The 22,325-nt window shown below is 45.6% G+C and overlaps 1 protein-coding gene across 1 annotated transcript in view; it reads left to right on the top strand.

Annotated features, from left to right (window-relative positions):
- pnkd (PNKD metallo-beta-lactamase domain containing) overlaps nt 1–22,325 on the top strand; it is a 35,445-nt gene that overhangs the window by 5,233 nt on the left and 7,887 nt on the right. The window contains exons 2-6 of the mRNA XM_061724313.1: nt 4,082–4,197; nt 10,648–10,760; nt 12,365–12,423; nt 12,504–12,596; nt 21,339–21,502. Of these exons, the coding sequence (XP_061580297.1) occupies nt 4,082–4,197; nt 10,648–10,760; nt 12,365–12,423; nt 12,504–12,596; nt 21,339–21,502 (545 nt within the window). The remainder of the gene's footprint in view (nt 1–4,081; nt 4,198–10,647; nt 10,761–12,364; nt 12,424–12,503; nt 12,597–21,338; nt 21,503–22,325) is intronic.

Below are 22,325 nucleotides of genomic sequence, written 5' to 3'. Positions count from 1 at the left end.
CAACCTACCGCCGACTCTCAAAACTGCATCGACCAACACAGGGTCAAGCCTAAACAGATGGCTGGTTTTCTTCAAAGTGCCCTTCTGTAAAGCTTCAATTTCCTCTGGATACGTCTGCCGCTGCACAAAACAAACGATGGCCTTTACAGCTCCACTCAGATCATCCACAGACAATCTTGAAGTGCTACTTCTCTGGTTTACTTTGAGTTCGGGGGAAGTCTGCTTTCTTTGCTTGCTTCGCTGATGCAGTAGCTCCCTATACTTCAGTATCCAGGCCACAGCTCTTGTGAGGTCTGTCCACTTGGAGAAGTAGGCCAAGAGTTTGCCTGTGGGACTTTCCTTCTCGTCCAGCGCCACAGCACAGGCAATTATCTCACCCTTAACTTCCGGGTCATCATCAGGAACACCATCCACTTCGGTATTCCTGGCCAGTGTGATTGAGGTTTGGAGAGAAAACATGGTCCATTGATCCACGACAAGGTTCGAAGGAAAACTTCCGCCCGCACACCACGTGATGCTGTATCCGCTGGATTGAGTTTGGTACTGATGTGCCGCCATTGCTCCACTTCTGACAGCTCTCGGATTATGGAGACTCTGTTTGCCACGTATGTTTTGAATCTCTTTGTGTTGCTGCCAATATACTGAAGAACTGTCTTGCTGTCTGTCCAGAAGACTGACTTTTCCCTGCAAAGTTCTAATTCTGTTTTCAGCATCTTGTCCATGCGTGCAGCTAAGACTGCTGCTGCAAGTTCCAACCTGGGTATGGTTGTTTGCTTCAGTGGTGCTACCCTGGCCTTTCCAGTGACAAAGGCGACGCTCACTTCTCCCCTGGTGTTCGATAGCCGGAGGTAAGACACCAAACCATACCCAGATTCACTAGCATCACAGAAACGGTGCAACTGTGCTGCCATTATTTGTCCAAAGTCTTTTGGTGCAAAGCTTCTGTTGATACTGAATGCATCCAGTAGCGGTAACTCGTCCAGCCATTTCTGCCATACTTGAGCCGTTTCTTGTGGTACTGGGTCGTCCCATCCCAGCTTTGTCTTGCACAGGCCTTGCAGGAGTTGTTTTGCAGGGAGTACAACCGGTGCCAAGAAACCTAGAGGGTCATACACCGAGCTAACGATGGACAAGACACCACGTCGGGTGACTGAGTGTGATTTTACCTCTATGCTGAAGGTAAATGTGTCCTGTTCCACGTTCCACTGAGCTCCAAGTGCTCTCTCCATGGGAAGCTGGTTTTTGTCAAGGTCCAATGTTTTTACGCCTTTAGCCCGTTGATCTTCAGGGATGGCAGCCAGGACAGACCGATGGTTGCTTACCCACTTGTTGAGGCGGAATCCTCCTTTAGCGCACAGCTCTGTGAGGTGTTGGTACAGTGATGTTGCCTGGTCTACTGTGTTGACAGATTTTAAGCAGTCATCAACGTAGAAATTCTGTCGAACGGTGTTCGCTACCTCAGGTGGGTATTCATTTTGGTGGTCATCAGCTGTTTTCAACAGGGCAAATGTGGCACAGCTTGGAGATGACACAGCTCCGAAGATGTGGACAGTCATTCTGTGCTCAACCAGATCTTTGGTGATGTCCCCATCTGGCCACCAGAGAAAGCGCAGGAAGTTGACATCCTCACTAGCCACCTTCACCTGGTGGAACATTCCTTCGATGTCGGTCATGAATGCTATGGGGCCCTGGCGGAATCGATGCAACACACCCAAGAGTGAGTTTGTCAAGTCGGGACCTTGCAAAAGTTCCTTGTTCAGGGAGGTTCCACCATATGCTGATGCACAATCAAACACAACACGTAAGGTTTTCTTAAGTGGGTGATAGACTCCATGATGTGGTACAAACCACACTTTCCCATATTCATGTCCCAGCTGATCTTGTGGAATCACTTCTGCATATCCTTTTGAGATAACATCGCTCATGAAGTCCTTGTACTCACTAAAGAACTTCAGGTCTTTCTTGAACCTTTTTATGAGGTGATGTGCTCTTTGCAGGGCTACGGCTTTGTTGTTGGGCAGGCACACATTCGAGTTGCGGAAAGGCAGCTTCAAGTTGGGACAGCAGCTGGTTTTTCCTGCAAATGGCTGGTGATTGGGGCAGTACGGGGTTCCTTTTTCATTAAATGTTTTCTTTTAGCAGATGCTTTCAGAGGTGGTTGGGTCTTATCTGGCACTGGTGTCTTTGTTTTGCCTTTTCCAGTGGAAGAGGAGGAAGAGGAGGAGGAGGACACAGATGAAGCAGAATAGTGAATGGTGGTATATGCACTGAACCTGTTTCAGATCGTTTCAGCACCTTTGCTTTGGCTTCTGCAGCTGCCAATTCAGCTGCTAATGCAAGCCTTTCTTGCTTGGCCTTTAACAAAGTTTCCTCCATATCCAACACATGCTTCTCTTTCAAAGTTTGGACCTTCACACTTAGAGCAGCACGCTCAGCTTCAGCCTCTAAACAGGCAGCTGATATTCTGGAGGATCCAGACACTTGAGATGCACTGGGTCCAATCTCAGTGTCTGCCATTTCACCATCATCAACACCACCACTAACATCATCATCGTCATCATCATCATCATCATCATTTTTATCAGCAGCAGTACCATCATCATCCTTGCGCATCCATGCCTCAGCTGTGTGCAGGAATTCTTTGAATTCAATTAACTTCGGCTCATACCAGTAAGAGTGATCAGCCTCCCTCTCGTCCGGGTCGAGCTGGGATTGAACAGTCACCTGCAGCTCCATGAAGGAGGACAGCAGTTCATTAAACGAGTCCATACATTTCTTGACAATCTCTTTATTTTCATTCATTTTTATCATGCCCAGAACTTCATTTTTCTTCCTTGTTAATGCGCACAACTTTCCTCGGCGCATTTTAATTGTTTGCGTCAATCTCCTTTCCTCCGCCAAAGCTTCTTCAGAAGTGCTTGCCATTTTCCACCACGATATGTTATATATTGTATAATTAAATTAAACAGAGGATCAAGGAGTTGACAGTCACTTCAAACGCCAGTGCAAGCAAACAAAGCCAGCATGCGGACGCGGCGGCCCGTATTTTACTCACGCGTCCGTCTCTTTCCTCTCTCCACAAGCGAAATCCATCCTCTTCTTTGTGTGATGTTTTTTAATCCAGTATCAGTCAGTCCAGTAACAAAGCAATTTTGACTTATGTCCTGGCATCCGAGGAACACGATGCCATTGACGGGAAGCAAAACCGTGGTGATTTTACACACTTCACTGTTGCGACTTTTTCCTTTTTTCCAATATTTATTTCCATAAAAGGGGCTTACAATCATAAATCCATGCGGCTCCACAATTAGGGAAAAATCCAACGAAACGAAAACTATATAGAAAAGTAACTAAAACAGCGTGAAATGGTCAAAATTGGCATTTAACCACAGCCGCCTCCTGTCTGACATTTCCGCCTGACTGACGCACACACACCCACACACCACACCGGTCCCAATCATGAGGGGTGTGTCCCGGCCCCACCCATCCAACAATAAATAAACTCAGGTACTGTTTAACATAAACTAATTACCAAGTCAAGATAATTCAAAGTAACAGATCAACTTCATAAACATCCTGAACTAAACTTTTTTCTAAACTAAGGCATAAGAAATGAAGAAATGGCTACAACAATGTATGTATGTATGTATGTATATATATATATATATATATATATATATATGTATGTATGTATATGACATATTATTATATATAACAGCTGCTGCTGAGGTCTCCACCAGAGTGGTGTAATAATTGGTGTAGTTTAGTAGCATTTAGTGTTCTTTTAGAGCAGAGTTTTGGGGGCTCCAAAGACTGAATGTGGTGATAGATTTATAGTTAAAAAGATTGAGTTGAATTGGTATTTTTTTTATCGTCATTTTTATCGTTATCGGGATAAATGCCAGAAATGATCGTGATACATCTTTTAGTCCGTACCGCCCATCCCTAGTGGATGTGTGTATGTATGTATGTATATATATAATATATATATATTTGGTGTTTGTTTCAGTCAGTTATACTTGTGCTGGGGTTAGACTTGAGCCATACAACAACAGTTTTAGACTCTCTGGTTTCCCCCCAGGTACACGCTCTACACCAGGACCAGACTGGGCTACATGTTCTACAAGAGGCAGATGAGAAGAGCCCGGGAACATTACCCTGCTGGACATTCCACATCTATTCCTATGGCATTCAATGGTATACTACTGCTACTACTGCTACTGCTACTACTGCTGCTACTGCTGCTACTGCTACTACTGCTACTATACTATTACTATTGCTACTATTGCTACTATTGCTGCTACTGCTACTACTACTACTATACTATTACTATTACTATTGCTACTATTGCTACTACTGCTGCTACTACTACTACTACTACTATTACTACTATTACTACTATTACTGCTACTGCTACTACTACTGCTGCTACTGCTACTACTACTGCTACTACTACTACTGCTACTACTGCTACTACTACTACTGCTACTGCTGCTACTACTACTACTGCTGCTACTACTACTACCACTACTACCACTACTGCTGCTACTACTACTACTACTACTGCTACTACTACTATTATACTATTACTATTACTACTGCTACTACTACTACTATACTATTACTATTACTATTGCTACTACTACTACTATTACTACTATTACTACTATTACTGCTGCTACTGCTGCTACTACTGCTGCTACTACTACTACTACTACTACTACCACTACTATTACTACTACTGCTACTGCTGCTACTACTGCTACTACTACTACCACTGCTACTGCTGCTACTACTGCTACTACTACTACCACTGCTACTACTGCTACTACTACTACTACCGCTACTACTGCTACTACTGCTACTGCTACTACTGCTACTGCTACTGCTACTACTACTACCACTACTACCACCGCTGCTACTGCTACTACTGCTACTGCTACTGCTGCTGCTACTACTACTACTACTACTACTACCACTGTCATTTTGCAACATTTTGGTTGTTTGTCAGTTTTGTACCCTTCCCACCAACAGTCCCTTTATTCAGCAAAACTATGATTTTAAATTCAACATCATAATATAATTTTGGCATAAGTACATGCAGCTTTCTCAGTGGTGAGTCCTGCAAAGAGCTGGACCAATCTAACTCATTCTGATGGGCAGAGAAGGTGACAGTATCTAGCTTATCTGGATGGGCCTTTAATTAATAACTGACTACTGACCTATAGCTGAAAACCCCACGTGATAGTCTCTGTAGTGTCTGATAGCCTGGGCCGTTAAGACACGAGCTGCTGCTACGAGCCGCTCTCTCTCCTGTTAACACTTAATACAGCTTTTCCCATTATATATACCAAATACCATAGGAAAATCTAAATATGGATTACAGTCTCGCGTAGCCTATTTATTTTCAATGCCCAGACATATGTCATGTAACAGGGCATTCTTAATAAAATAACTCATAAACAACAACAACAACAACAACAACAAAAACTGGCTCAGAACAGAATAACAAACAGAACCAAACACCTCACTAACCGAAAAAAAAAAATCACAAATCAATAGCACCATAGGCTATAGGGGTGGGTTAAAAATATCCATATATCGATATTTTATTGATATACATGTGTAGGAACGATGATAAATCCAAGTATCCATTAAAAAAAAATATATATATATATATATATGGGGTCAATGACGAATAAGGATTTTCAACAGGTCAATTTTAAAATAATAAAAAGAAGAATATATATTGCAGTAGTTCAAACATTAAGCATGTTGTGTACATAAAAATTCATATAAAAATTTTAGAGTTTTTTGTCAAGATGAATTGGCACTAGCCTTAAAAAAGGTCATGTGGTGCAACCATGATTCATATTAAAATAAATTAATTTCCTTAAAATCTTGACATCTTTTTTTTTTACAAGTTTTCAGTATTATACAAAAATGGTGTCACAGCTCAGACAGGACAGAGAACCCAAATGCACAACACCAGGCAGGATCAGAGTCCAAGAGGCTTTAATCTTTGTCAAAAGGCAGGCAGGGGTCAAAACCGGGCAGACAGGCAGATCAGGCAAACAAAACCAAAACGGGCAGGCAAAAATCCATGAACCAAGAATCAGGCAGGGTCAAAGACAGGCAGGCAGGCAGGCAGGCAGAAACAGGACAGAAATCAGGAAGGCTGGAAAGCGAGGCAAAAGCACACGACAATCTGGCAAACTAGAAGGTGGAAATGGGCCGGTATATGAGGGGAACTGCTGATGAGGGAAACCAGGTGTGGAGCTGGGTGGGGAAGCACAGGTGAAGGGAATGAGTGGATCTCTGGCTGATTAGGGTGGCAGGATCTGGAAAAACAGGGGAGTGAGTTAAACAGTAAAAAAAAAACCTATCCTACACTGTGGAACTGTGACAGAACCCCCCCCTCAAGGGACAGATTCCAGATGTCCCAAAAAACCCCACCCCGGGCAGGAGGAGGGGTCCCGGAGGAGGGCCCCGGCCAACACATGGCCAAGGCTCCGGGGGCCGTCCTCGGTGCCGGGCAGACCGACGAGGCAGTTCGGGGGGTCGCCCTTGGGGCGTAACAGGCGGATCCGGGGGTCGGTCTCGGGACTTGGCAGACTGGTCAGGGTGTCGGTCTGGGGGCTTGGCAGGCGGGTCAGGGGGTCGGTCTGGGGGCTTGGCAGGCTCGTCAGAGGGTCGGTCTGGGGGCTTGGCAGGCTGGTCAGAGGGTCGGTCTGGGGGCTTGGCAGGCTGGTCAGAGGGTCGGTCTGGGGGCTTGGCAGGCGGGTCAGGGGGTCGGTCTGGGGGCTTGGCAGGCGGGTCAGGGGGTCGGTCTGGGGGCTTGGCAGGCTGGTCAGGGGGTCGGTCTGGGACTGCGGCAGGCTGGTCAGAGGGTCGGTCTGGGGGCTTGGCAGACTGGTCAGGGGGTCGGTCTGGGGGCTTGGCAGACTGGTCAGGGGGTCGGTCTGGGAGCTTGGCAGGCTGGTCAGGGGGTCGGTCTGGGGCTGCGGCAGGCTGGTCAGGGGGTCGGTCTGGGACTGCGGCAGGCTGGTCAGGGGGTCGGTCTGGGATTGCGGCAGGCTGGTCAGGGGGTCGGTCTGGGATTGCAGCAGGCTGGTCAGAGGGTCGGTCTGGGACTGCGGCAGGCTGGTCAGAGGTTCGGTCTGGGACTGCGGCAGGCTGCTCGGGGTCGGTCTGGGACTGCGGCAGGCTGCTCAGAGGGTCGGTCTGGGACTGCGGCAGACTGGTCAGGGGGTCGGTCTGGGATTGCGGCAGGCTGGTCAGGGGGTCGGTCTAGGACTGCGGCAGACTGGTCAGGGGGTCGGTCTGGGATTGCGGCAGGCTGGTCAGGGGGTCGGTCTGGGATTGCGGCAGGCTGGTCAGGGGGTCGGTCTGGGACTGCGGCAGATCCATCCAGGATCGCCTCAGGAAGGGGAACAGAGACCACCTCCAGAACAGAGACCGGCGGGACCGCCTCAGGAACCGAGGGCTGCGGGACCGCCTCAGGAACAAGAGTCGGGGCAGACAGGAGGCGGGGAGCCGGAACCGGGGCAGACAGGAGGCGGGGAGCCGGAACCGGGGCAGACAGGATGCGGGGAGCCGGAACCGGGGCAGACAGGATGCGGGGAGCCGGAACCGGGGCAGACAGGAGGCGGGGAGCCGGAACCGGGGCAGACAGGAGGCGGGGAGCCGGAACCGGGGCAGACAGGAGGCGGGGAGCCAGAACCGGGGCAGACAGGATGCGGGGAGCCGGAACCGGGGCAGACAGGATGCGGGGAGCCGGAACAGGGGCAGACAGGATGCGGGGAGCCGGAACCGGGGCAGACAGGATGCGGGGAGCCGGAACCGGGGCAGACAGGATGCAGGGAGCCGGAACCGGGGCAGACAGGATGCGGGGAGCCGGAACCGGGGGCACCAGGAGGCGGGGAGCCGGAACAGGAGCTGGAGCTGGAACAGGAGCCGGAGCAGCAGCTGGAGCTGGAGCTGGAACAGGAGCCGGAGCAGGAGCTGGAGCCGGAGCAGGAGCTGGAGCTGGAGCAAGCTGGGGCTGGGGCTGACGCCTTCGTCGTTGCCTCCCCTGAGCCTGCAGGCTCCTGGGCCCACCCAGAGCCAGGCGTGTTCCCCAGAAAGGGGGAAGGGACTGGGGTGGGTCTGGGACCACCTCGGGAACAGCAACAGGCCGGAACTGGGGGCATGTCCCCGTCCCCTTCACCGTACGGTGGTAGAACGCCACTTGGTCCCCATAAAAAAAATCCCACAAATCCTCTTCCTTACGTGGTAGGTCCATGTTGGCTGGGTTCAGTCTTGGCCAGATTGTACTGTCACAGCTCAGACAGGACAGAGAACCCAAATGCACAACACCAGGCAGGATCAGAGTCCAAGAGGCTTTAATCTTTGTCAAAAGGCAGGCAGGGGTCAAAACCGGGCAGACAGGCAGATCAGGCAAACAAAACCAAAACGGGCAGGCAAAAATCCATGAACCAAGAATCGGGCAGGGTCAAAGACAGGCAGGCAGGCAGGCAGAAACAGGACAGAAATCAGGAAGGCTGGAAAGCGAGGCAAAAGCACACGACAATCTGGCAAACTAGAAGGTGGAAATGGGCCGGTATATGAGGGGAACTGCTGATGAGGGAAACCAGGTGTGGAGCTGGGTGGGGAAGCACAGGTGAAGGGAATGAGTGGATCACTGGCTGATTAGGGTGGCAGGATCTGGAAAAACAGGGGAGTGAGTTAAACAGTAAAAAAAAAAACCTATCCTACATTGTGAAACTGTGACAAATGGTTGTTTTTTTAATGGTCGCGCCACATGATATTTCATTAAATGGACATCAGTCAAACTAGGGCTGCACGATTAATCGTTAAAAAATCGCGATCTTGATTCATGCTTGAACGCGATCTCATTTCCAAATGACGACGATTTAAAAAAAAAAAAAAAAAAAAAAAAAAAAATTAAGATGGCTGCATAAAAAAAGGACTAAGCCTATGTTCTAGGTTGTTGTAGTCCTGTCATGGTCAACTGTCATGTTTGTTATATTTTGTTAATGATTGTGGATTACATTTGGAGAAACATCTACCTTTCTCATCACCTGACACATATTGCACATAAATATTGTTAAAATTGCTATTGTTAAAATTATTTAAAGACAAGAGAGATGTTTATTGTTTTTATGTTCAATGTCAGCTATTACAGCAAAAAGCAGCCAGAGGAATAATTTGTTGCCTCAGAACTACAGGATCTGTTACAAGTCCCCTTTCTGAAAGGGTGTTCAACTCAGGGAGGAACAAATATTGTTAAAGTGTTATTATTGTTTAAATTATTTAAAGACAAGAGAGATGTTTATTGTTTTTATGTTCAATGTCAGCTGTTACAAAGTTGATGCCAGTCTTTTATCAGGCACCATCATATTTTTTGTAACGTTTACCTTTTGTATCGGCAGCTTCTTAATAGCAGCAAAAGGCAATGGGGGGTTCATCCCAGCCAGAGGAATAATTTGTTGCCTCAGAACTACAGGATCTGTTACAAGTCCCCTTTCTGAAAGGGTGTTCAACTCAGGGAGGAACAAATATTGTTAAATTGTTATTATTGTTTAAATTATTCAAAGGTTTGTGTAAAGAAGACAAGAGATGTTTATTGTTATTATATTTTTGTTCAGCTGTTGCAAAGTTAAAGTAATAAGTGCAATACATTTTATATTGGAAAAAAAATCGTGAGAGAATCGTGATCTCAATTCTAAGCAAAAAAATCGTGATTCTCATTTTGTCCAGAATCGTGCAGCCCTAAGTCAAACTTTGTTTGTATATTATGATGGAAATATAAATAAAAATGTGTTGCATTCTTACAAACTACAAGACATTTGGGAAATCATGCCAGATAGAAGAAGATCGATCTAAAAACATTTAGAGTGATCAAACTTAGAGTTTACATTTAGAGTTTCAAAACCTGGTCGGACGGCACCACATGACATTTTGACACTTAAAACGACAACAAAATCCCAAATTTTTGGTAAAATTCAAGTGAGTCCATATGTGGGACAGGTAGTTCATATATATATGGTATTTTATTTTATCAATTTAAACCTTTTTTTTAATTGAAAAAAAAATTGTTTTTCAGAAAATATAGGCGTCACGTCATTGACCTATGTATGTATATATGTATGTATATATATATATATATATATATCCCTGTGTCTAGGGAGGGCAACTATATATCCCAACAGTCAATATTATTATCTCCCATAATCATTTTTTGTTCTCTGAAATCATCATCAGAAGATTCCCTGTTCCAGCTGTCACTGGAGTGGACGGCCATCAGAGATCATTTAAGGTTTTAAAGTCCACTGTGTCTGTCCCTCTTACATTGATGGAATGTAGGCCTTGTGCTTAGAAATCAGTTTAAACAACTTAAGGAAATTACCGCCGTCTTCATTTTCCTGGTATCCGCGTAGAGGAATTTCTTGCTTTGCACATGTGACGTCAAGTATAACTTTTCTATGCTCCGGATTTCTATCTATTATTTCACTTTGTTGAGGCATACAGAGTTAATTTGTCCAAACTTAGTACTACTGTGTATACCTGTCTAAATTCAAATTAGTTTTGTATTTGTGATGAGTTTGTCTATACTTTATCTGCATATTTCTTGTGTGCTCACAGGTATTAAAATAATTCCCGTCTCAGTGCTGTCTGACAACTACAGCTATCTTATAGTTGACACAGAATCCAGTGTTGCTGTTGCTATCGACCCTGCAGACCCTCAGAGCGTCCAGGTGAGTGCACTGGTGTCAGTGTTGGATCAGACTCACATGTAGCTCGTTTGTTCATAAGTGGGTTTTAGTTATCTCATAATGCACATTAATGCAACTCCCTGGTACAAAGTCTGACTGATGTCCAACTGAGCTCAAGTGTGCACAAAGCATGTATTTGACTTGATAAACGATGGCGAGCGAGTATGTGCTGCCTCCACTCTTTCATCCATACTCTAGATCAGGGCTCGGCAACCCGAGGCTCTAGAGCCGCATGCTGCTCTTTAGCGGCTCTAGTGGCTCCTGGAGCTTTTTCAAAAATGTTTGACCTTCTTTTCCTTTTTTCCTTTTCTTTTTTTTTCTTTTTTCCTTTTTTTCTTTTTTCTTCTTTCTCTTTTTTTCTTTCTTTTTTTCCTTTTTTTTCTTCCTTTTTCCTTTTTCTTTTTAATCTCGACATTTTGACTTTTTTTCTCGACATTTTGACTTTTTTTCTCGACATTTTGACTTTTTTTTCGAGATTGTATTTCAACATTAATCTCGACATTTCGACTTTTTTCTCGACATTTCAACTCTTTCTCGAAGTGCATAATGAAAAAAAAAACCTTCCCCCAGTTCTAACTAATATAGCTACATGTAGCATGTGTTGCCTTCATTCTAAGGCTGATACAAGACTTTTAATTTTTTGCGGCTCCAGACATATTTGTTTTTGTGTTTTTGGTCCAATATGGCTCTAAAACATGTTGGGTTGCCGACCCCTGGTCTAGCTACTGTTTAGCAGCTCTTCATTCAAGGTTTTTTATTTGCCAGCTTCCAGAGACAACGAGCTTTCATTCCAGTACAGCCCGTCCAAAGAAAACAAAGAAGAAAAAAACTTTAAAACTTTAAAAAGCTTACAATTTTTATGTTTCCTGCCATCTGTTCTTTTAATTATTTCTTTTTATTAAATAAATGGTCTCTGCTCTTGACCAGCGTTTACTGTGTGCTGGCATCTTGAAACTTTGTTTGGAAAACCAAAAAAAAAACAATAACTTCAATAAATTCACTACGTATTCAGACGGCACTACAAACTGGCTCTGGTGCTGTGCAGTGCTATATATATATATATATATATATATATATATATATATATATATATATATATATGTGTGTATATATCTGATATCTGATGGTGCTGGAAGTCTTGAAACAGTTTGATGGTGTAAACCTTTCCTCACTGGAACTATTTTCTTCTCAATGTTTACATTGTATTTCTCTCTGTTCAGTGTTGCTTCAGAAGAGCCGTAATGCATCTAAACGATGGACACTGCATTTCTTTCTTTGCTAAAAGGTGTTAGAGTTGCTGACTTGTGTGACTTGAGTTCTGGATTCTGCTTTCCTGCTGCAGTCACGTAGTCACACGCTGACATGACTCCCTTCAAAATACTGTACTGCATATTTGTAAGGGAATAGTAAATGAAACACACATTGGGAAAAATGATAGAATTAAATAAAACTTAACCAAAATAGTTAACATGACCAAGATTAGGTCAGTTGTAAATTCTGAATCTTGGTTTAGATTAAATTCCCTTTGATGGCCCAGCCATGGTAAGGTGTGGATTCTCTCAGATTTGACAGCACTCATTTTTCAGGTGGTCCTGGAGAAAGAGGGAGTAACGTTAAAGGCTATCTTGTGCACACACAAGCACTGGTAGGTTTTTTTTTATCAAATCTGTAGCTACTTTGTGTGGAATGTATTTCAAATGTGATGTATATGGGTTTTGTTTCTAGGGACCACAGTGGGGGAAACAGTGGCCTGAAAAGGCTTCACAGCTCCTGCAGAGTTTACGGAAACGCAGCCGATAACATTCCTGGCCTCACACAGTAAGCCCGGCCTGCACACTGCAGCACACAACTTTTCATACTCTTCCTACGACTGTAACAAGGTTACTCTTTTTCTGCTTCACGGTATTTATTTTCTCTGTGCTTTGTTGTGTAAAAACTCTGAACACCTCTGCATGATCCGTCTAAACCACCGGGGTGACCGTCCGGGCTGAGACTGAGGGCTTTAGATGATAATGAATACAGACGGGAGAGAGTTCAGCAGATTCCAGACATCATGTCTAAATGTACATCAGTAGCTTCATGCAGAGGTGACGCACAGAATCAGGATGCAGAATAACTACACCACAAAAATGAACGCTAAACACCAAGGCTGTGGAGAATTTGATAGTAAAATGCCCCCTATATATATATATATATATATATATATATATATATATATATATATATATATATATAATTGATGATTCTAAATTGCCCGTAGGTGTGAGTGTGTCTGGTTGTTTGTCTGTATATGTGGCCCTGCGATGCACTGGCAACCTGTCCAGGGTGTAACCCCTGCCTCTCGCCTGAAAATAGCTAGGATAGGCTCCAACAGACCCCCGTGACCCTGAAAAGGATAAAGCGGGTATAGATAATGGATGGATGGATATATATATATATATATATATATATATATATATATATATATATATATATACTGAAATATTGCAAGTCTTTTATTATTTTAATATTGCTGATTATGGCTTACAGTTTAAGATTAAGATTCCCAGAATATTCAAATTTTTTGAGTTTGAGTTTTCTTAAGCTGTAAGTCATGATCAGCAATATTAAAATAATAAAAGGCTTGCAATATTTCAGTTTATTTGTAATGAATCCAGAATGACATTTTTGCTTTACAGAAAATAAAGGACTTTATCACAATATTCAAATTTTCTGAGACAGTCCTGTATGTAAGGCATAATGCCCGACGAGGAGACGTTATCATAAATATATGGACGACGCGGGGCGTGAACCGTCCGATGTGACGTTTGCCTCCGCAAAGTCCATATATTTCTATTTACGTTGGGCATTATCCCGCTTATACCACGGTCACTTACCGAAAAACATAAATATTAAATCATGCTTTAATGTGTTGTTGAATCATTAGTTTTATAACCAGCCACAGCTGAGCGGCTGAGCGGCTGAGCGACTATTTAATCTCTCGTCTGCAGCCGTTGGAACCTGGTAGTTTTTACCACCTGAGGGTCTGACTAATACCTGGAACAATCACTACCGTCCCATAAGAACCTTAATGGACACAGTGTTGATTCTCCAGTAACTAGGACGGACCTGAGATACGACTCAGCAACGGGAGATATTCTAGTCCGCTCAGCTCCGCTATGCTACAGTAACAAACAGGAAGTAGATTTGTTTCAAAGAATCTAAAGTCCACAGATAGTTTCCTAAATCGTTTTATTAAGCTACAAATATTATCATTCAAATAAATAAACGAAAACAAGACGGTCAGCTATCCCAAGGTAGATACTACTTAAAATGAAATGTTACATTTCCATTAATTGTGAAATTGGTAAGAGATACTGGCGTGTCCATCATGGTTGGAGGAATATTTAAAGTTTGTGATGGATCCTCGTCACTGGTCCTGTCCTGATGGATCCGTCAGCCTGCAGGCTGCTCTCACACTGACCCGTCACCACATCGTCTAGCGAGTTTACACTTTACTAAATCCGTCAGGTGTCCGTCCTGCGGTAGCCGGCTCTTCTTCTCTGAATCTCCGTTGTCGTGGTTACCACCTGACAGTTGATCCAGCGCAATGATATTAAAGTTATCAGGCAATTTGACCAAACTTGTTGTTGTGCCACACAGAGGGGCTTGGCTGTCCAGTTATCGAAGGTTATTCATAATTTTATTCAAGAATTATTAATAATTAATAAAGTCGACTATTTATCAAATTGAATTATCAAAATGATAATAATTCTCGTATGGGGCACCACCCTGGGCCTTAATCCAGGGAAATGATAACTTTTAACAGCAGAAAATCAGTCTCAAAATAGGGATTCTCCACCAGAACACAGTAAGAGCTGTTATTACTGGTGAATAATGTTGAAGGCGTGCAGTTCCAGCACTGGCTCTGTTCGAACAATCAGATGTGACCAAACTTGTATGAAACACAAACAACTCCTCATTAAAAATCAACCAGAATTTATTTACATACAGGTGTCAAAAGACGGTAAATGCAACACCCAAATAGATCCTGATGGCGCACTACGATAAACAAAAACCTTTTTTTTTTTTTTTTTCCCCCTTGTCTGCACACATATTAATGATTGATACCATGACGGTAGAAACCAAAAGTATATATACCGGTATGTGCATTATTACTATATTCAATATATATATATACGCATACATATGCGTACGCATACATATGCGTACACATACATAAATATACACATACAAACCCAGTGAATTTTTTTTTTTGGGGGGGGGGTGACGACATCCACTGCCAATCCAGGAAGCAGGAACACACGGAAACACACGTCAAGCACTGGAAATCTGCAACAAAAAACCACAAACAAAGCACGAAACCGTGCGTGCGTGCGTGCGTGCGTGCGTGCGTGCGTGCGTGCGTGCGTGCGTGCGTGCGTGCGTGCGTGCGTGCGTGCGTGCGTGCGTGCGTGCGTGCGTGCGTGCGTGCGTGCGTGCGTGCGCGCGTGTGTGTGTGTAATAAACCAAACGAAGCTCCACCTGAAGTGTATCTATAGTGGGGGAGGGGGGGGAGCAACCCCGCCACCCGCGAGACCAGAGGCCGACACGGAAGAGCCCGGAACCCAGGCCACCGGCAACCCCACAGAAGGGAGAAGTAGGAGGGAGGCAACCCACCGCCTGCGAGGCCCCCCCCCGCGGCGGTGGCCGAGGGGGCCCGCGGGCGGGGCCCCCACGGCGCGGGAAGAAGCAGCCAGGGACCCCGCGGCGGCGGACCGCGACCCAGGCAATCGCCGGCCACCCGGTCCGGGCCGGACACGCGGCCAGGAGGCCCTCACCCTTCAGGCCAACGACCCCCACCCGGCAGGGGGCCAGCCTGCCCGGAGAGACAATAATAATAATAACCATCTTTGTATAATATAATATTGATAAATTATTAAGTTTTGATGTCCTGCCAATGGAGGCCCAAATCCTCCATGGCAGGACCCTTCCATACCGCATTCTCACCGACACAGACACACAATCACGCACCGTTTCCCCCTCCCCGGGGGGGTCCGGCACCGCTAGAAGGCACCCCAGGCTGCACGGCGAGCCCCGCCAGGCCCGGGTATCCCGACCCACCTATCCCAGGCCGGTGAGGGAGCGCGGGTGATGTGGGACCCCCTCCCGCCCCTGGTGTTGAGTGCATGTGATTAATAAACAAAAACCCTTAACTAACAAGAAAAACAACAATCAATAAAAAATGAAACTTAAATGCATGGAATGAAAAAGAAGTCAAAGCAATAACATGATATCAACGGACATCTACCGTTCAAAACATTTAAAGATGGCGGGGCTTCTGTGGTATTTAAAGATGGCGGAGCCCTCTTCGGGCCACGTGCGATCAGACCAGATGACAAATGCAGCATTTAAAACGTGCCTACGACAGAAAACAACGACTACCAAATAATCAAACACGATAATGATAACAATGATAATGATGATGTATTCAGATTCAGATTCAGAACGTTTATTTGCCATTTGTGTAACACACAGGAAATTGTCACGTTGGTAACAGTGTGCCTACTCAGTATTCTTTTCACATGTAAATAAATAAAACACAGGCACAAACACCGTAGTGAGGAATAAGCAAAAATAAAGTGCAGGCATATACATAAATTATAGTCCAGTTATGATTACTATTATTGTTATTATTATTTCTTCTTCTTCTTGTCATCATTGAGGAACGGGAGGAGGGAGGCGTTGATGAGCCTGGCGGCTGAGGGGAAGAAGCTGAGTCTGTGGCGGGCTTTCACAGCCTTAGGTAGCCTCAGCCTCCTACCAGAGGGGAGGACAGTGAAGAGGCCATGGCCAGGGTGAGAGGGGTCGGCCATGATCTTCCTAGCCCTCCTCAAGGCCCTGGAGTCGTACAGAGACTTCAGGGAGGGCAAGGGGCTGCCAATCACTCTCTCTGCAGAGCGTATCACTCGCTGCAGCTTGTGGAGGTCCCTTGCTGCTGTAGCGGGGAACCAGGTGATGATGGAGTGGGTGAAAATGGATTTGATGATGGCAGTGTAAAACTGGGCCATCATGGACCTTGGCAGCCTGAATTTCCTCAGCTGTCGGAGGAGATACAGTCTTTTTTGGGCCTTTTTCAGAAGGGCCGTGGAATTCAGTTCCCACTTTAAATCCCTGGAGATGTTAAGTCCCAGAAAGCGGAAAGAGTCCACAGAGTCCACCTGTGTGTCTCCCAGTACGATGGGAAGGGGAGGGGCAGCGTTCCTCCTGAAATCCACCACCATCTCCACTGTCTTGCGGGTGTTAAGCGCCAAGTTGTTGTGACAGCACCAACTCAGCAACCGCTCGATCTCCCTCCTGTAGGCCGACTCGTCACACTTGGAGATGAGACCCACCAGGGTGGTGTCGTCAGCGAACTTCAGGAGCTTGACCGAGGGGTGGAGGGAAATGCAGCTGTTGGTGTAAAGGGAGAATAGGAGAGGGGACAGAACGCAGCCCTGCGGGGAGCCGGTACTGGTGGACCTGGGGCTGGAGATGCACTACCCCAGCTTCACCCGCTGGGTCCTGTTGGTAAGAAAGTCCGTGATCCACCTCCTAGTGGGGACTGGGACCTGCAGCAGGGAGAGCTGGTTCTCCAGGATGGATGGGAGGATGGTGTTGAAGGCGCTGCTGAAGTCCACAAACAGGAACCTGACGTAGGGTGGTGCCACCCTACGTCAGGTTCCTGTTTGTGGATGCATACATTTGAGCCATTACTCAAATGTATGCAGTAATCTCAGTTCGGAACACAGATTTAGCTCTGAAACGCTCCAAGTTACTGATAACCAGGGCTCACGACTTCACACTCAGTTCTGAACCGCTCTTAAGTTCTACTGATCACTGCTCATGACCTCACGTCTCCTCGGGATCCGGATCGGGTGCCTGCGGGCTTTGTCGACTGCGGGTCGTGGTCCTGCTGGGGGATTTCCCAGTCAGTCTCTCGCGTCCCGTCCCTTCCCCTGAAACGGAATAGACAGCGGCGGGGCCGCCTCGTGCCGGGCCGTGCTTCCGGACCAACGGAGGCTCTCACGCATTCCTAGGCGCGGCGGGGGAGGGCGGTCATTCGTTGCCGTGCGTCCCTGCTCACCGCCATCGCCAACGCACGGCCGTCCGGGCCCTGGAAAGCAGCTCACAACCGGGCGAGACGCCGGCCGTCCGTCCGTCCATGAAACCGTCCCGATTCCTGTGCGATCAGCAAACAGGGGCTCGGACGGGGAAGGGGGCTTCAGTCGGAGCATTCAGTCGCAGCGGTGTCCCAATCTGATGGTCGGGAGCGCGTGGGCATCGTGAGCTCGGATATGTAAAACTTAAACAGGACAGAGTTTAGTGGGAGCCGGAGCCGCCGGGGATTGCGGCTCAGCGGACCGCGGCTTCACGGGCGGGCCCCGCGGGCCCGTTCCGATGCGGAGATGGGAGCCGGAGCCAAAGCTGACGGACTGTCCAGCTTGGCTGATGGAGAAGGAAGAGAGAAAAAGGGAGAGAGGGACGCAGCGCCGCGGTCCGCGCCGTGGATCCTCGCTGATCCTCCGGCCGGACCCGCTGGAGCACGCCGCAGATCTCTCCTCTTCCCCCCCCTTTTGGGGGGGAAGGTCGTGGTTCGACGTCCCTTTGGCCCGGAGCCAAAAAGTGGACGAACTGACCCACTGGGTTGATGAAGGGAGAAGAGGTTGAAAAAGGAGCAACCGAGGGATTAGAGTCCTCCGCACGCTGCGGTGACGTCATCAGTGCCTCGCTTGTGATTGGATGCGCGCCGCTTGTAGGCGCCGCCCCATCCTGCAAGGCATGCTGGGGGGTTGTAGTTTCTGACAAGGCGGCCATTTTAGGAGGCACATTATAGCCGATTTCTGGCTGAGCAGTTTCAAAGTTAAATATACACATTCACCAAATGTTCATATACATTTATAAGTTCAGAGTTCACATGAGCATATGGGCGTGGCCCAACATTGTTTTCTAGGTGTAGGTTATAAGTGATAACCTCCACCTGCCAGCCAATTAGAATCGAGTATTCACACAGACCGTAGTATAAATATATATATATATATATATATATATATATATATATATATATATATATATATATATATATATATATATATATATATATATATATATATATATATATATATATATATATTAGGGGTGCAACGGTTCAGGTAGCCCACGGTTCGGTTTCGGTTTTTAGGCCACGGTTTCGGTTCGGTTTCGGTTTAAGTTAAACCTAAATTATGGTTCTGGGTTAAATCGACGCAGAGCCTACGGCGTAGGGGTGCGCGCCGCCGCGTACCCTACGCCGTAGGCTCTGCGTTGGTGTAACGCAGAACCATAAATCAGCCTTTATGTGCATGAAGAGAGCTTTTTTTCCCCAAAATTATCTGTTTATTTCTCTCATCACTTTTCAAAATGTAAATTACTTTAATTCTTTATAGTCAACAGCCTCTTAATCTTGACAACTCAGTAAGTACATTTTACACTACTAAATACGTATGGGATAATGCCCGACGAGGTACATTATCAGAAATATATGGGCGTGAACCGTCCGACGCGAGCGGAGGACGGTTTCCCTCCGCGGAAATATTGTAAATTATTATAATTATAATTATTACAATATTACAAAATATTGTAGCTTGATCCTGATATGGGAGAGTTACAAAGTTGGGGAGATCAGCCTGAATTCTCTCGTCTCTCTGCCGGTCACAGTAATGCACGTGATGTCATGAAGGAGCGGTGGTGGCGGAGGGAGGGAGGGCTGAACCTCGGGTTTTTTTCAGGTGTTTTAATTTAATTATTGGGGGAGTTTTGCCCGAGACTTTAGAGTTGGAGTCTGCCTTTGTTTATGACTGTAAAGCTGTTCGTTTCCTTCCTGTAAATAAACCGGCCCGATCAGAGCCGTCTCCGCCGGCTCAGTGTAACGTTTCACTGACCAGGCGGAGACTCTGATCTTCCACTAGCCAGTCTCAAGCAATGATTACAGACAGTAAAAGCGTTGTCAACTGTTTTCACTCCACCGTCGTTGTAACCAACAGCGAAACCGAAATGATGCCACCGGAGATTTGAATGAAGCCGGCGCTTCTTCAAACTTTTTTTTCTCAACTCCCCCGCTCCGTGTCTGCTCTGTGTGAGCGGGGAGTGGGCGGAGCTACAGCAGTGACTCGCGGAGCGCTGTTCTGCAGCTGACAGGCACAAAAACACGCGGATTGTAAAGCATTAATGCAAAATTAATGGCAAAACCGAAAATCCGCGGCACACATGGGCGTATTGAACCGTGGAGGGCGAACCGAACGGTTCGATTTTATACCGAGAACCGTTGCATCCCTAATATATATATATATATATATATATATATATATATATATATATATATATATATTAGACTGTATTTTCTGCACTATAAGGCGCACCTTCAACGAATTACGCATTTTAAAACTTGTTCCATATATAAGGCGCACCGCATTATAAGACGCATAAATAAATATATGGTAAAATACCATACTATAGTGTCTGGGGTTGAGTTACATATCTACCTGATGGAGCTGCGCTACAGGAAATGCTACAAAATCCTACAGCAAATGCAAAAAAAAAAACAAGAAGAAAAGTACCGTATGTCAAACTTTTTTAGCAAAATAAAAACCAGCTTTGCTCCGTCTCGTCAAAGTCGCCATTATGTGAGTCAGCGTTGCTGCTGTTGTCTGGAACTTGTTTTTAGCGCCGTTACTTCGGCGACACCAACTACATTACCCACAATCCCCCTGACTACAGTAACAGAAATTACCGTAAGGCGCACTGCATTATAAGGCGCACTGCCGGTTTTTGAGAAAATTAAAGGCTTTTAGGTGAGCCTTATAGTGCGGAAAATACGGTATGTGTGTGTGTATGTATGAGACTAAACACTAAAGGTTCTCCTAACAGATCATAACAGCTGTGTGTTACATCAATTCAATTCATTCAATTCAATTTTATTTATATAGCGTCTAATACAACAGAGTTGTCTCTAGACGCTTTACAGAGACCCATACCCAGAACATAAACCCCCGAGCAGTTATTACATAAACAATGGCAGGTAAAAAACTCCCCTAGTGGGAGAAAAACCTTAAGCCAAACAGTGGCAAGGAAAAACTCCCCTTTAGGAGGGAAGAAACCTTGAGCAGGACCTGGCTCATAGGGGGGGACCCTCCTGCCGAGGGCCAGACTGGTGGGTCAGGGACGGCAACAGCACAGCAGGCAGGTGGAAGCAGCAACGGGATGACCAGGGGTGGGGACCGCAGGCTGGCACGCAGCTCCCGAAGCTCCGGCCCAATCAGCAAGTCCCAGGTTGGGGTGCAGGGTCGGGGAAAGACTTGTGCTCATCAGCGCCCAAAGAGAAGCAGAAGCTACCCAGGCTAATATTTCCATCAAAGCTTTTACATATTGTGATTATTTCTTAACCCTTCTTTCCTTTAATCAATAATAATGTTGACAGTTTAATTTTGAATGTATATTTCATTTAGTTTGAATGATCCTGGGTTCTGATGTGGTGTCCGTGTGCTGCTTCATTTCTTCTCCCAGCCCTCTCTTACACAAGGACACAGTAACCGTGGGTCGGATGCACTTTAAGGCTCTTTTCACCCCCGGACACACGGTGGGCCACATGATCTACCTGCTGGACGGCCGGGGGCTGGACGCCCCCCCAAGCCTCTTCTCCGGGGACCTGCTCTTCCTGTCTGGATGTGGTAACTTCTTAAGAGATGGGGACGGAGGGCGGAGTTGGGTTGTGTTTCTTCAGACTGACTTTAAGGTGTGCTCTAACATTCAGTGCTGGCGTTTGAACATTTTTCAGCGAGGGCCACGAGTGTTTGAAATTGAATTGCAAGAACTGAATTTGAATTGTGAGAACTGAATGTGAAAGTATAGAGTTGAATTTTCAGTGAGGATCAAATGCAGTTTCAGAACAATTTAATTCAATTTCATAATGTTGCATTCAGTTTCAAGTTTATAGAAATTCAGTTCCAAACTAATAAATCAATTTCAAATTATGCTATTCAGATTCAGTTTTTCAATGCAATGATTTAAATTAAACAAGACAAATTCAAATTATGTGATTCAGATTCAGTTTTTTAATGCAATAATTCAAGTTGGGCAATTCAAATATAAATGATTCAAATTCAGTTTCTAGTGACACATATTTCTGCCCATACCAACATCAGCCCATATGGAATCAATCTGCCTAAATGTGTGTGCCACTGGTCAATCACTTCATATGTTACTCATTAGAAATGTAGTTATTTGGCTTTCAGTTGATATTATGCTAAAAGAAAAGGGTTTTCATTAAGAATACAAATAAAGAGTGTATTTCTTAGACCACAGGCTTTTATTAGCGTGCTCAAGAAAGACCTTACGAAAGAGACACTTTTTACAAATGGAGCTATTGAACTTGTTTTTTGTTATTGTACATTGGCTAAAAAACAAGATGCATACAATTTCTACTGGCAGACAATTGTTTTTACTACCTCATTCTTTAGCGATTGTATAGAATTTGAATACAGGGAGATCAAA

Source organism: Cololabis saira, chromosome 6 (genome assembly GCF_033807715.1).
Source record: "Cololabis saira isolate AMF1-May2022 chromosome 6, fColSai1.1, whole genome shotgun sequence".
Lineage (NCBI taxonomy): Eukaryota > Metazoa > Chordata > Actinopteri > Beloniformes > Belonidae > Cololabis > Cololabis saira.
The sequence above is the reverse complement of the archived record's forward strand: the minus strand, read 5'-3'. Positions and strand labels throughout refer to the sequence as shown.